Source organism: Hemibagrus wyckioides, linkage group LG14 (assembly GCF_019097595.1).
Source record: "Hemibagrus wyckioides isolate EC202008001 linkage group LG14, SWU_Hwy_1.0, whole genome shotgun sequence".
NCBI lineage: Eukaryota > Metazoa > Chordata > Actinopteri > Siluriformes > Bagridae > Hemibagrus > Hemibagrus wyckioides.
Window position 1 is genome coordinate 2,753,946 of NC_080723.1, and position 13,631 is coordinate 2,767,576.

General features: G+C 40.2%; 1 protein-coding gene across 1 annotated transcript in view; it reads left to right on the forward strand.

Moving 5' to 3' along the window:
- grm8b (glutamate receptor, metabotropic 8b) overlaps positions 1-13,631 on the forward strand; it is a 163,399-nt gene that overhangs the window by 35,645 nt on the left and 114,123 nt on the right. The window contains exon 3 of the mRNA XM_058407489.1: positions 7,459-7,675. Coding sequence (XP_058263472.1) covers positions 7,459-7,675 — 217 coding nt within the window. The remainder of the gene's footprint in view (positions 1-7,458; positions 7,676-13,631) is intronic.

Sequence of the window (13,631 nt, forward strand, 5' to 3'; positions counted from 1 at the left end):
TTTGTGTGTGTGTTATGGCATTAAAGCATTGAAACATATTTTGCTTTTGCTGTTTTGTATATTATTTATGGCTCGCGTGATATGAAAAGATGGCGCTTTAGTCGCCGTTCAGGTTGGCGATTGGCAGTTGACTCTGACCCTGAGATCTTGTGGATAAACTGCGGGCTATTAGAAGTGCACAGATTTTCCACATGATGTATAGGTAGCAGTGGGGGGTGGTGGGGGGGATCCCTCCTTCTGATAATTAGAAAGTGATTGAAGGTGGAGAAGCATAATATTTGTCAAGTGTATAGGTTAGATAAATGTCCGTCTTAAAGGGAGCCAGGGAGCCATTGACTAGCACGAAAAATATTTGTTCAGGCCAAGATGTCTAACATAAATCCTCCTCCATTAGGCATCTAAAGGTAGGGGGCATTAGATCACATTGAGTGGACTTCTGGTGTGACAAAGTACTTTACCTTGGTTTCTAGAAAATACTTTTATTCTGAAGTGTTCCATTCGGTGACTGGAGAAGCAATAGGTGTATATACTGCATACGAGGACATTTAGTGGAATATTCTCGTGGATGAAACATTGGGGTGTCAGTAATAGGTGCGATTAACACCTGAACGGTGCACTGAGTCAGCACAGGCTGCATATGCCGGAATCCCAGCGGAGGATTTCAACCTTATCACATTTACAATCCAAAGCAATCGAAATTCACATAAGGTTTGTTGGTAACGAGTCAAATCTCTCTGGAACGAATGCCACCTACTGGTTTAGCGGCTTGAGAAGCAAACAGAGCTGTACAGAATAATCCTTTGGGTTTTCTTTAGACATCAGCACTTTCTCACCCTAATGATATAGTCTGTCACTCAGCTGTCTCGGGGCTTTGTTCTCTGGCCTTGCCAATTATACATGTACCCGTGTTGTTCCCCGTGATTAAGACTATCCTGAGTAATTAGTCAGCGCTTGGTTGTGCGAGCCGACATGCCGGGCACTTTATTCCTTCCAAACAAAGTAGGGCTGTAGTGGAAGTGCCAAACCAAACAATGTAGAGTAGAGTAAAGTAAACTTCTATATAAAAAGCAATATTAAGTACACAAATGAGTGATCTTCACATTACTGAAGTATAAATGTTACATATACACTATTGTACCATTTGTATATATCACTTGTCTAGAAAAACAAAAAAGGAGTACTTTAAAATGATTTACGTTGCATTATTTGACCTTACAGTCAAATTGTGATGACTAGATGACTGGATCTCCAAAACTTGTGGGGTGTTCCCGGTCTGCAATGGTCAGTATCTATCAAAAGTGGTCCATGGAAGGAACAGTGGTGAACCAGAGACAGGGTCATGGGCGGCCGAGGCTCATTGATGCTCGTGGGGAGCGAAGGCTGGCCTGTGTGATCCGGTCCAACAGACGAGCTACTGTTGCTCAAATTGCTGAAGAAGTTAATGCTGGTTCTGATAGAAAGGGGTCAGAATACACAGTGCAGGACGGGTCAGGGCAGCAAAAGGGGGACCAACACAATATTAGGCAGGTGGTCATAATGTTATGCCTGGTTAGTGTACACAAAATAAAAGACCAAGAAGAAAGAAACCTTAATCTTAAACATAGACAATATGCAGTATACAGATATGAAACACATGTTTACATTAATATTTACATCACAGTACACATGTGCAAACTGGCAGTAGATAATAAACACAAAGTACCTTAAGAGTCTAGAAAAAAGGGTCCCATGACATGCCCCAGTCTCCCTCACCTGTGTCCAGTTACACCCCGTTTAACTTCCTGTGTATCACGGTCAAGCTCCTGCTGTCGTGTTTCGTTTCGTTTGATGCTTCATATCCACAGCCTCGTTCACAGCTGTATGTTTAACTGTTTTGTCTCTGTGTTTTTTCCCCCATTAACACTTTTTAAGTAAAAGCCTGCACATGCTGACCACACTCGTGTCTTTAATTAGGGTTCAGAATAAAGCGGTAAAGATACATACAAAAGGTACAAAAGAAGCATCCTTTGAGGGCACCATAAATGTACATTTTCATACCTTTTTCCCCCCTAAAACTGTGTATTTACGTTAGAGGTACCCATATTCCTTATTCTGACATGTCATATATATAACACTGTTTATCAGTGTTACATGTACTGTATGAACACTGTAACGAGGGAAAAAAATATTTAATGTAATTCTTTTAGGCTTTGGGGATATCCATTATTGTTATTATTATTTTTATTATTATTATTATTATTAGTTCTCGCTGAGAATACTTTTAACGTTTTAACGGGCAGCACGGAGGCTTAGTGGTTAGCACTGTTGCCTCACAGCAAGAAGGTCCTGGATTCGAATCCCAGGTTCGAACAGGCATGGGCCTTTCTGTGTGGAGTTTGCATGTTCTCCCCGTGCCTGCATGGGTTTTCTCCGGTTTCCTCCCACAGTCCAAAAACATGTACGTTCGGTTGATTGGTAATCCTCAATCCTCCATAGGAGTGAGTGTGAGTGTGTGTGGTTGTCTGTCTATATGTGTGGCCCTGTGATGGTGACCTCTCCAGGGTGTACCCCTGCCTTTCACCCAATGTGTGCTGGGATAGGCTCCAGCAGATCCCTGTGACCCTAATTAGGAATAAAGCGTGTAAAGAAAATGGATGGATATAAGACCTGACATTACGTTTGAATTATTGAAAATAGAGAATTGATAACTCCTCTAGTCAGACACCATGCCACCTTTTCCAGCTAAGAGCCACGAAGAACCATTTTGTGGCTCTTGCATCACGGTTCAAGTCATACAGTCTATTGCAGGCAACCCAAAAAAAAAGGAAGTTTTTTGGGGTTTTTTTTTTTGGCTTGGCAGATATCTTTCTGTTGTGCCTGCCAGGGAGACTTATGCTAATGCCATCTCTAAATCGCCAGCCTCGCCTTTCAGAAAAAAAGAAGAAGCAAATCTTGTTTGTTCCTTCCTGCTGACAGAATCTCAGTGAAATATACTGATCCTTCAGGCTTTTGGCTTATTATCACCATCTCAAAACACACATTCCCTCATTTGGGGTTAGTGTTATTAGTGCGTCTACTAATCAACCGATTGTACCCCAGTTCTTTTGATGAGATTACTTTGCAGAAGTCTTGTTTGATGTTTAAATTAGAGGAATAATTATTTAACTTCCCAAGCTGTGGCGCTGAAATTTACCTTGGCCATGCCCTGCAGGAAATGAACATGGAGTTGGCAAAAGCAGCTTACTGTAACTGGATTATTGTGTTGCTGATTAGAAGAACTTCAAATGTACAAACACCCACCGAAAAAGCCTGACTTGACTCGGGGTGGGAGAGTGGGACACGTGGGCTAAGAGTACCAGGGAAACACTCGTCTGATGACCACATAAGATATCGGACTTGTGTGATGCGTCTGGTGAGTCTTACTGCAGCAGCAATGCTAAAGGGGCTCTCCACTGAGAAATAATGAACAAGAAAAACTGGACGTCAGTAGACCGACAGCCTCGGGATTACTGCTTTTGATCGCAGTATTATTGAGAGTCTAAATGTGTGAAGAGGAAACACTTTATAATTAGTTTAAACCTCTATGGAATGGGTTTTTTTTCTGATTTGGAGGTAACTTTAACCGAAATAATGAGCTCCTAATGAAGGACTAGGACTAGGTGTTTTTATGAGGTCTGATTGTGTCGGTGACTGGACCTGTCACAGTCATTTCAAGAGCAGCATGAATTGCATTTGTCATGAAGTGCAGTGCTATCCCCTCAAACACGATGAAAGCAGATATATTCGCTCCATCTGCGAATGCCACTTACATCACTATTTACGTCACGCCCCCCCACCCCCCCAAGACACCCGCAAAACATCTAAAATTATCACAGACGCCTAATGCAGGTGCAAACTTTCCCATATGAATTGAAGGTGAGAGACACAGATAGCACCAAATGCATGGTCCCACACTTCGGCTCAGACAGTAGCCTCCGGAGTGCACATGCTTTCAAATGGAGGTGTGAAGTTGAAAATGGCACACCAGCGGCAGTTCACACATTCAGTGTGTTTGAGGAGTGCGGTATCAGGCTGAATGAGAGTTTCTTACAAAAGCATTGAGAAATCAGGGCAATAGGCAATTCATCGCGGCGGCAAAGGCTCCATATCCGTCATGATTAATTATTGAAGTTTCGAAATGAGCCAAATGATTCATCACGTTCAATGTTTTTCATTGAGAGAACAAGGCCTTTGTCACAAAAAGCAATGCCTCATTTGCTTTTTCCACACTTTAGCCCATGTGTGATAGACACGTCTCATTTGCTGTTTCTACAGTCTCTCCAAGACAGTCTTGAGTGTTGGACACTGAATCCGTGGCTGTGGAAGAAAAAGATCTCTAAGGAAATTTTCTGCAACAACTAGAAGACAGAGCTGGTTAGACACAAACATAACATATGCTTCTTAGAGCATTTTTCTGCTATTTTAACAAACAGAATGAGCCCAGAACATTGTTAGGGTGACAACTGTAATTAAAATAAATAAATAAATAAATAAATAAAACAGACCAAGGAAAAAGGCTTGAACATGAAGAAATGAGAAACTGGGAACACAGCTATGCCTAGTCTGCTGGTAAATACTGGAAGCACAGGCAATGCTACACACAGGACTATTTATACACAAAGATTAATGACATCACACAGACAAGATTAAGGTTGACCAAAGCAGGAATGAATCTCCCGGGACAGGGTCACAAATGCTGAGGCTGCATGAATGACAGTACTTCTATGTGTCTACATCTTTAGTTGATTTATTTAAATACATGATACAAAAAAAGTACACTAATATATTATATCCAGATTCTTGCTAGATGGTGGCAGAGATTTGTGTACACACTGTGTTCTGCTCCTCTATTTCCAGAAGGCATTTTTTATTACTCTGGACTTTATTCAATATAAGGAAAACATTAATCATATTACAGTTTCTTAAATTTTTAATTTTTTTGGTCAGTGGCCAGTCAATATAATATTGGGCTTTGTTCATTTATTTATTTATTTATTTGTTCGTTTGTTTATTTATTTAATTAATTATACCATATTGTACTTGAGCCTGCAGAAAAGTCTGTTTTTTTTTTGATCAGTGGTCAGTCAACATAATATTGGACTTTCTTCATTTCTTTTACTATTTATTTATTTATTTATTTATTTATTCATTTATTTATTTATTTATTTATTCATTTACCATATTGTACTTAAGCCTGCCACAAAGTGTGTTTTTTTTGTTTTGTGGCCAGTCAATATAATATTGGACTTTCTTCATTTATTTATTTATTCATTTATTTATTTATTTATTTATATAATATTGTTTTTAATTTTTTTGCCATATTGTACTTAAGCCTGCAGCTAAGGCTGTGTTTGTTTGTTTTTGTTTTTTTTTTTTGTAATGAAATAATGAATTTTTAAGCCTTTTTAAAGGCTTTTTTTAATAATTTTTTTTGGTCAATGGTCAGTCAATATAATATTGGACTTTGTTCTTTCATTTGTTTATTTATTTATTTATTTAATTCATTTTTACCATATTGTACATAAGCCTGCAGCTTAATTTTGGTCAGTGGTCAGTCAATATAACATTTGACTTTGTTATTTTATTTATTTATTTATTTATTACTATATTGTGCTTAAGCCTAAGGCGAAGGCTGTTTTTTTGGTGATGGGGGGGCAGATAGCTGGTGGGGGGTGTTATGAAATAATGAAAGAATATAAGCATCCCTCTGTGCAAAGCGGTTTGTGTGCTTGCCTCGTGCAGTCTTTTAAATAAAGGTCATTTGGGAGGTTAATTAGTACTGTCTTAATGTAATCTATCAGTATTGAATTGCTTTGCTACATCCGACAGATCCATTATACGGACAAACACAAAGAGCTGTGAGCGTTCGAGTTAAAACAAAAGAGATACTGTACCACGATGTAAACAAAGGCTTGAGGACATGCTTTAAAGTTCAAGCAGCTTAGTGTTTCAAAACGGCTCAAACTTGCTAGAATGGCTATAAAGTTTTTTAGAAATATATAAAGGTTGAATAGGTCACATGTATTGCATGACTTAAAGTTTACACTGTAAGTTATAGGAATGTGAAAAATTGTCCTGTGAACCTCGAGGATTTTTTCTACCATTCCCAGTGTCCCTACCCTCCGCCTACCACCCAGAATGAAGGCATCTGGATGGCCACAGTAGCAATTCGGGTTTAGTGCATGATTTATCACCTGTATTCAGTGCAATCCTGCAGTAGGTAAAACTAAGTGGTTTTCTTATCTGCACAGATGCTAATAATTTTTCATAACATATTCTGTGCTGCTGTAATTAGCCCATCGTGATATATTGTGATTAGCCTGTATTGTAAGTGGGCCATATACGGTATGTTTCGTACTGTTGGCACATTAAAGGCAAATTACTTTGCTTGTAGGGTTTATTTACAACAGCTATTCTCGAATCGAAAGCGCTTTAATGTCCTTGAGACATAGCAAAGTAATGCAAATTGAGATTTCAATGACCACTCACTCAAGCTTAGACATCCTCTTTCAGATAAGAAATAATTTATGAAGCCTGACAGGATGTTTGACAGGCACTGTCAGTAAGTACAGACTCTTTTCTACGTATCCAAATTAGTGTTTCATTGCATGGAAAGAGACATCTATAATTTCCACTGCAATAAACGATTATACTATTAAAGCTGCCAGAAAAGTAGATGGTTTCTCGCCACCTGTTAAATGACCTCTTCCCATTGACTCTTATTGGAATGAAAGGTCTGTGTGTGTGTCAAGTCTACTCTTGGCACATCATATTTGCAACATCTTCAGGGGAACTCAACATGGCAGGACCTTCCATTCCACCATCAAATTCACACACAGATCTATGCACACACGGTTGACAGTTCACAGGCTGATCTCTGGCATTTATATTCAAAGGCTTGCAATTTATAGCCCAGGCTGCGAGAGTACTGCTGTACCTGCACGACCAGCAGCGAGTGTCATTTGTATTGCTGGCAGGCCCTCTGAGCGTCTCTCTCTCTCGCACCGAATGCCGATGAGCTCAGCCTCTGGGGCTCTGGCCGACAGCCTGGCCTTTTGGCTGAGGAGAAATCAATCAGACCGTCAATTGCTTCCAAAGAGCCATTATCCACCCTGCCTCACTACTCGCCAGAGCCCCCTGCCTCCTACATCTCTCATCTCACTTACATGATGTTGCTGTGTTATACGTATCTGATGGACTCAAGTTTGAACATCCACAAACATCCACCCAGTGAGCATTTTTGTATTAGCATTGATTTCTATCTACAAGATCTATCTTCTATCTTCAAGTTAGCTAATGCAGCAGTAGCTCCCTTAAAGTTGGTATTTGATAGAGATCTCTCACTTTGGCCTAGTAAAACCTCATTATGTTTCTGGCACTGGAGCACTAGCACTACAACGTTACAAAGAGTTCTAACACGTCTGTCTTATTCCTTCGCAGATTCCTCAGATCAGTTATGCATCAACTGCCCCAGAGCTGAGCGATAACAGCCGCTATGACTTCTTCTCTCGTGTGGTGCCACCTGACTCTTACCAGGCCCAGGCTATGCTGGACATTGTCATGGCCATGGGCTGGAACTATGTCTCCACACTGGCTTCAGAGGGCAACTACGGCGAGAGCGGCGTGGAGGCCTTCGTCCAGATAAGCCGTGAAACCGGTACGTGAAGCCGATCCTGAATATACCGTATATGTTCAGGATGTCTTCGCTATACGACATGGTGTCAAATTAGCAGGTCCAAGCTGCCTGCAATGTCACGTCACATTGAGTTAATGGGGTTTCATTAGAAATGGATAATTAGGCTTTGTTTGCTTCGAGTGGGAGAGTTTTCTTGCGGAATCTGTCCCCTCAAAGCAAGGTGTAGTTTGGGTTTGAATCTGATGATGGCCAGTAATGTCTGTAGGTGCTGGACAGAGGATAGTATTGATGCAATGGACTGAAGAAACTGAATAAATGCAAAGAGCTGATTTGCTGTTTCAAGAGGAAACCTTTAAGTCAGGTCCTCCACTTTAGAGTGATGCATAGACCCTTCTTTAAGAGCATGTCTGAAAAGCTGCACCTTCTTTCAGTGCACATTCCCAGAATCCAATTTAAAGTTAGATGAAAACCTACTGCCTCATAAATTAAATGCAAACTTAGCTCAACTGCCATAGTCCTCGTATCATTTTGCAGTTTTACCAACAAGAGAAGAGTAAAGGTGGCATTTCGACAGTTGCTAGGATGGTACCAACAAAAAAGCTGATTAAATCTCAGATTATTCAATATTGTTACTAATTCGATGTTTAGTAGCTAAATCTGATAGAATGTAGACGGACGGATGTATGCTGAGGGATTCTGGGAGTTTAATGGGTGAAGTATGTTGTTGATATCTTGCTATACTCAAGAAAACCTCTTCTTCATTCCTTTCTTTAATGCATTATCGGTGATTTCTGTTCCACGCATCATTCAAATAGAGACACGGAGTAAGTGTGACACAAGACTAGGCTCTGTCACATTTACACAGTTCCTTAATGATGCATGTTAACATAATTATGGGGACAGGTTTTAGAAATGGACTTGCCAACCAATCCCCTGTGCATACACAACTGTTTGCCAAGAGAGGTCATCGTAATGAAATTATGCTCGCATTGTGCTGTGTGATTGATTTATTATTGCAGTGTACCATACTTGCACTCTTGTAGACACAAGGCTTGTGCATTAATTAAGCTGTAATTATGGAATTAAAATTCATAAGCTGAGCCATCCATGTGAGCGATTAACAGTTTTCACTGTACCTCCAGGCTCATTAAGTGTGTTCTGGTATGTGTGTATATCTTGTGTAGGTGTTGAAATCTGTTTTGGGAAATCTGCAGTGTTCATCAAAGGTACATCAAAGTATAATGTGACATGATCCATGCAAGAGGTTTCATGCTTTGCTTAAAAATAGCTTTTTTTGTTAGTTAGAAACCGGGTTTCTACTTTAAGAGTACAATTTATCATCCTGCTTCTGACGATGAAACTAGCTATAAAAAGATACCATACCTTTATTATTACTATTTTTTTTTAAATAAGCACTGATTATTGCAGACTTTTAGCAGCACTGTCAATATCATGCAATGGCTTTTTTAAATAGGACATTGTGCACAGAATATCTCCAAGGCTGCACAGCAGGTAACGTCAGAGCTCCAGGGTCAGCAGTTAAATCCTGAGCTCGGGTTACTGCCCGTGTGAAGTTTCTAATCTTCTCCCAGTTTCTTCTGGGCTCTTTGGTTTCCTCCCACCTCCCTCCCACATGCTGGAGGATCGACTAAACTAAAACTCCCCCTGTGGAGAATGAGCGTCTGAAATGTGTCTTAAGCTCTAGGTTCTATACAGATTTGACCAGTATAAATTGGCTTCCCAGTTTGGGAGTACCATAAATATACCAACAAAGTAATTGTTTGCAAAAGGAAATAACACGCTTGCAAAATTCAAGTGTCCTTTGTTTGGTGGAGCCTGACATGTCTATTATATACGGTGGCCAAGAAGCACAAAACAAAATAACAAATCCGAAAACACAAGGACAGTTCAGAACAACCGGAAAAAATAGGTATAGTTTGCGAATGGGATTCTTTCCTCTGATTGGACGAAACATCGATCACTCAGGATCTACAGGAAGTCCAGCAGGAGGCTGCAGCAGTAGAAAGTGGATTGGTGCGTGTATGAACACAGCTCTGCTCTTATATCACTCTTAACATCCTTTAATCAAGAATAGTTCAGTCTTCTGAACGTTCCTGGTGTGTTTTAGAGATGGCAAGCTAAACTTTACACCATGATACGCTATCAGTATATCCAACATCATGCCATATGAACGTCCTTCCTCAAAGTAGCGCTGAATGAGTTCAATTTTCTTATAAATATAAATATATATGTTTGTTATTTTCTTTAAAAGATTTAAAGTTGCATTATCGAGAAAAATGGGTTTAAAAGTGAACTCCACACATGTACAAGAAATAAAGTTAGATACACAATTTCCTACATCCTGTGTATTCTGAGTGACCGATGTCTCGTCCAATCAGAGGTAAGAATTCCATTCGCAAACTCTACCTACCTTTTCCGCTTTATCTGATTTCTCCTTGTTTTTTCGGATTTGTTATCTTGTTTTGCATTTCTCGACCACTGTACATTATGCTATAATATATGATATTTAAACAGAACTCTTAACAGATATATTAAATATAACCAGGTCCAGGATGGCCATGTGGTGGAACTATGTTTCCACCCTGGACTCAAAGGGTAGCTATGGTGAGAGCGAGTGTGAGTGAGTATGGTGAGTGTTTAGGCCTTTGTCCAGATAAACCATGAAACTGTTAGCTGAAGCAGTTACTGAATATAAGGAAACAACACACCTGAAACTTCTAAGTTTGCTTGGTTTGGTAACACTTCACATACCCTTTATACTGTAATATATGACATTTAAACAGAACTCAAACCCAAGTAATCAAGTGAATTTTAGATTGCTTTATTGATCCCAATACTCAGGAGGACTTCCAAACTCTATACATTTTATTAAACTCCTTTTTTTAAAAAAACAAAACAAAACTGTACAAAGTTAACACGTTTCACACGGATGAATAACACTTAGCATCATTAGCCAAGTTAGTTTGAGATTGCCTTTGTGCTTCATTTGCATTTATAGCATTTGGCAGACACCCTCTTCCAAGTGACTTACATTTATCTCGTTTAAACAACTGAGCAGCTGAGGGTTAAGGGCCTTGCTCAAGGGCCCAGCAGTAGCAGCAGAAGGATTTGAACTCACAAATTTTCAGTCAGAATCTACCTTTCGTCTTAAAGACAGTGCTACCACTTCCCATGCTTCATGTCCACACAGAATCCATTTACATTTCTGGCATATCCATATTTTATCTCATTTGATACAACTGAGCAATTTAGGGTGAAGGGCTTTGCTCAGGGGCCCAGCAGAGGCTGCTTGGTGGACCTGGGATTCAAACTCACATCCTTCCAACAAGTAGTCCAACACCTTAACCACTAAGCTGTGATTCTCAAATTCCAGGATGACAACTACAGTGGACCGAGACCTTCCCGTACTTGTTTACTTGTTCAAAGAGTATGATGGAACAATGGGATATGTTAGTCAATTTTATTTAGAACAGCGGGCTCCCTGACAGGATTGTTGTAGTTAATAAAGTGGGGAAGGATATTAACACATGCAACTTCTTTCATCCTGAGTGTGTGATTCAATTTTCAATCATGGGCACCTATTTTGGTGTATTTTCCTTGATGTTTGAAATAGGTTTTCTAGACCAGTGAACAAGTCTCACACAGATTCGGACGTATGCAGATTCGGCGACTTCAGGCATGCCGTCCTTCACGTCAGGAAGTGGGTCTGAATGAAAAAGTGCAAGGTGTCATTCTGAGATGTGACATGTGCATGGTTTATCTTGTCATATGCATGTAGAAACCGCACCATTCTTTCCTTTTCTTTGAGTGTTACATGCCAGGATGCACCTCTTTTTGCCGTAATGTGGAAAGTCTGTTGGACGGCTAGTGTGATAAGACCAGGACAAGTAGTTTATAAATCTCTCCTCTTTTTCTGTTGCTTAACCTTTATCAACTTCATTCAATTCTAAATGTCCAGTACAAGAAAAAAAGGAAAAAGGTTTAAAATGCATTTCTGTAATTAGGAGACAATCGAATCTTTGAAGTGTCAAATTGAGCTTCATACAGAAATATCAGTGATTTTTTTTTCCAGAGAGGATTTGTTGCCCAGAAGGCTCAGTTCAGTAAATGGAACCGCTCTGACCTAATTGACATTGCAAAAGTGCTTTCCGAAGCTTTGCTGATTTGTTTGTCCTGGTCAAAATGGCGAAATGTAGAAAGGCGGCGTAAACATCGACTAAAAGGTTACTTAGTCACTAAAGTTGTTTACGAGCACAGCCTGTTGTAAGGTTGCACAGCAATGGCTAATCTGACTTCATACTGTCTGTGTTACTTTCAATGTGCATGGCTGTAAACAGAAATCCTGGAATGATATTCTTAAATCAAAATCAAATCAGCTTCCCGTTTGCATAATGGAATATATTGTGAACACTTGCATTTTGTATTATATAACTTTGAAATGAGGAAATCCCATCCAGTCAGACTGTTCTCACAGTTCATTTGATTATTAAGCTTGGTAGCCCAAGTGGTTAAGGCTCTGGGTCAGGGGCCGGAAGATCAGGGTTCAAGCCTCAGCACTGCCAAGCTGCCACCGTTGGGCCCTTGAGCAAGGACCCCAACCTACCCTGCTCCAGGGGCACTGCATCATGGCTGACCCTGCGCTCTGACCCCAACCCCCAAGGATGTGATATGCGAAGAAAGAATTTCACTGTGCATTAATGTAAATGTGACAAATAATAAAGACACCATAAATCCTGTATAAGAGGCTAACTATCATGCAAATAGCCCCTTAACAGGCAGGTGCCATTTGAGGAGATTTTGATTTACTGTACATGACATGTAGTCTTCCATTCAGAGGTCAGGGAGATGTGCGTTTAGTCTTTGGAGCAGATAATAAACAAGCTTTCTGTTTGATCATGACATGATGATGGTGGTATTTGTACAGACAGAGCTACTTGGCCTCTCGCTCCACATTCACAGCACCTTTAGTTATCTGATCTAATTCCTATCGTTGTTTATGCCGATTAACTTTTCCCAAAGTATCGCTTCGAAGTAAATGTTAAACTGATGTTTTTCCCCCATTGCACTCTGCAAGGTTCTGTGGTTCTACTTTCCATTCCTATGTTTGTCTTTGCAGGATAGCCCTGAATCTCATAGCAGGAAATCCCTCTCCTGCTTTGCTCGTGTGGTTATTGTAAAATGTCTGACTCAGAATCAATTAGCTATACCTGCAATATCACCGCAGGTAACGGAGAATAGTGTGTGTGTCATTCAAATTCCCCAAAGAACTGGAAGAGTCGTGAATCCACACCCCTGCACCCCCTCCCCCGTCCCGTTTACGAGACTTAATGAGCCCTTAACCGCCAGAAAGAAATTACGTCCCGTTCAGGGGGAGGCAGTAATGGAATATTCTGTGGAGAATCACATAGAAAAGCTACTGGTAGAGTGGAAATCGTACCCTTAGATGCAAAGGCACTGACCTCATTGGCTGGTATAAGCTGTCATGGATTAAGAATGCATTTGCATAATGTTGAAGGAAGATGAAGCTCAGTCTTGGAGCTCAGCCACAGAACCACCTCGATTGAACCTTCATTCTTTCTGAATTTGCAGAACGGCTAACTACTGTGTAGGAGGGACGTCTGCAAATAATAATTTTCGGCGCAGAGTAATCCTATTAGGTGAAATATTTCAGACCTTCTTCATCATCCTATTTTACCTTTGAAGTATTTTTATCTAGTTGCCTGCACCTTGTCTTTTCTCTCCATGTAGAGATTGACTCCCAGTCAAATAGTTTCTGTAGCATCCCCTCCCATGCGCTAAATTAGATGAACCGCTTTGAAAGCTCTAAGAAAAAAAGGGGGGGAAGCAATTTCTAATGCTGTCTTGCTTAACCACATAGAGGTGGTTGGGATGTAAACAGTATCACTCTGTAGGTATTACAGAAATGTAGATTTATGCTGTAAGGCGTCGCGCATAG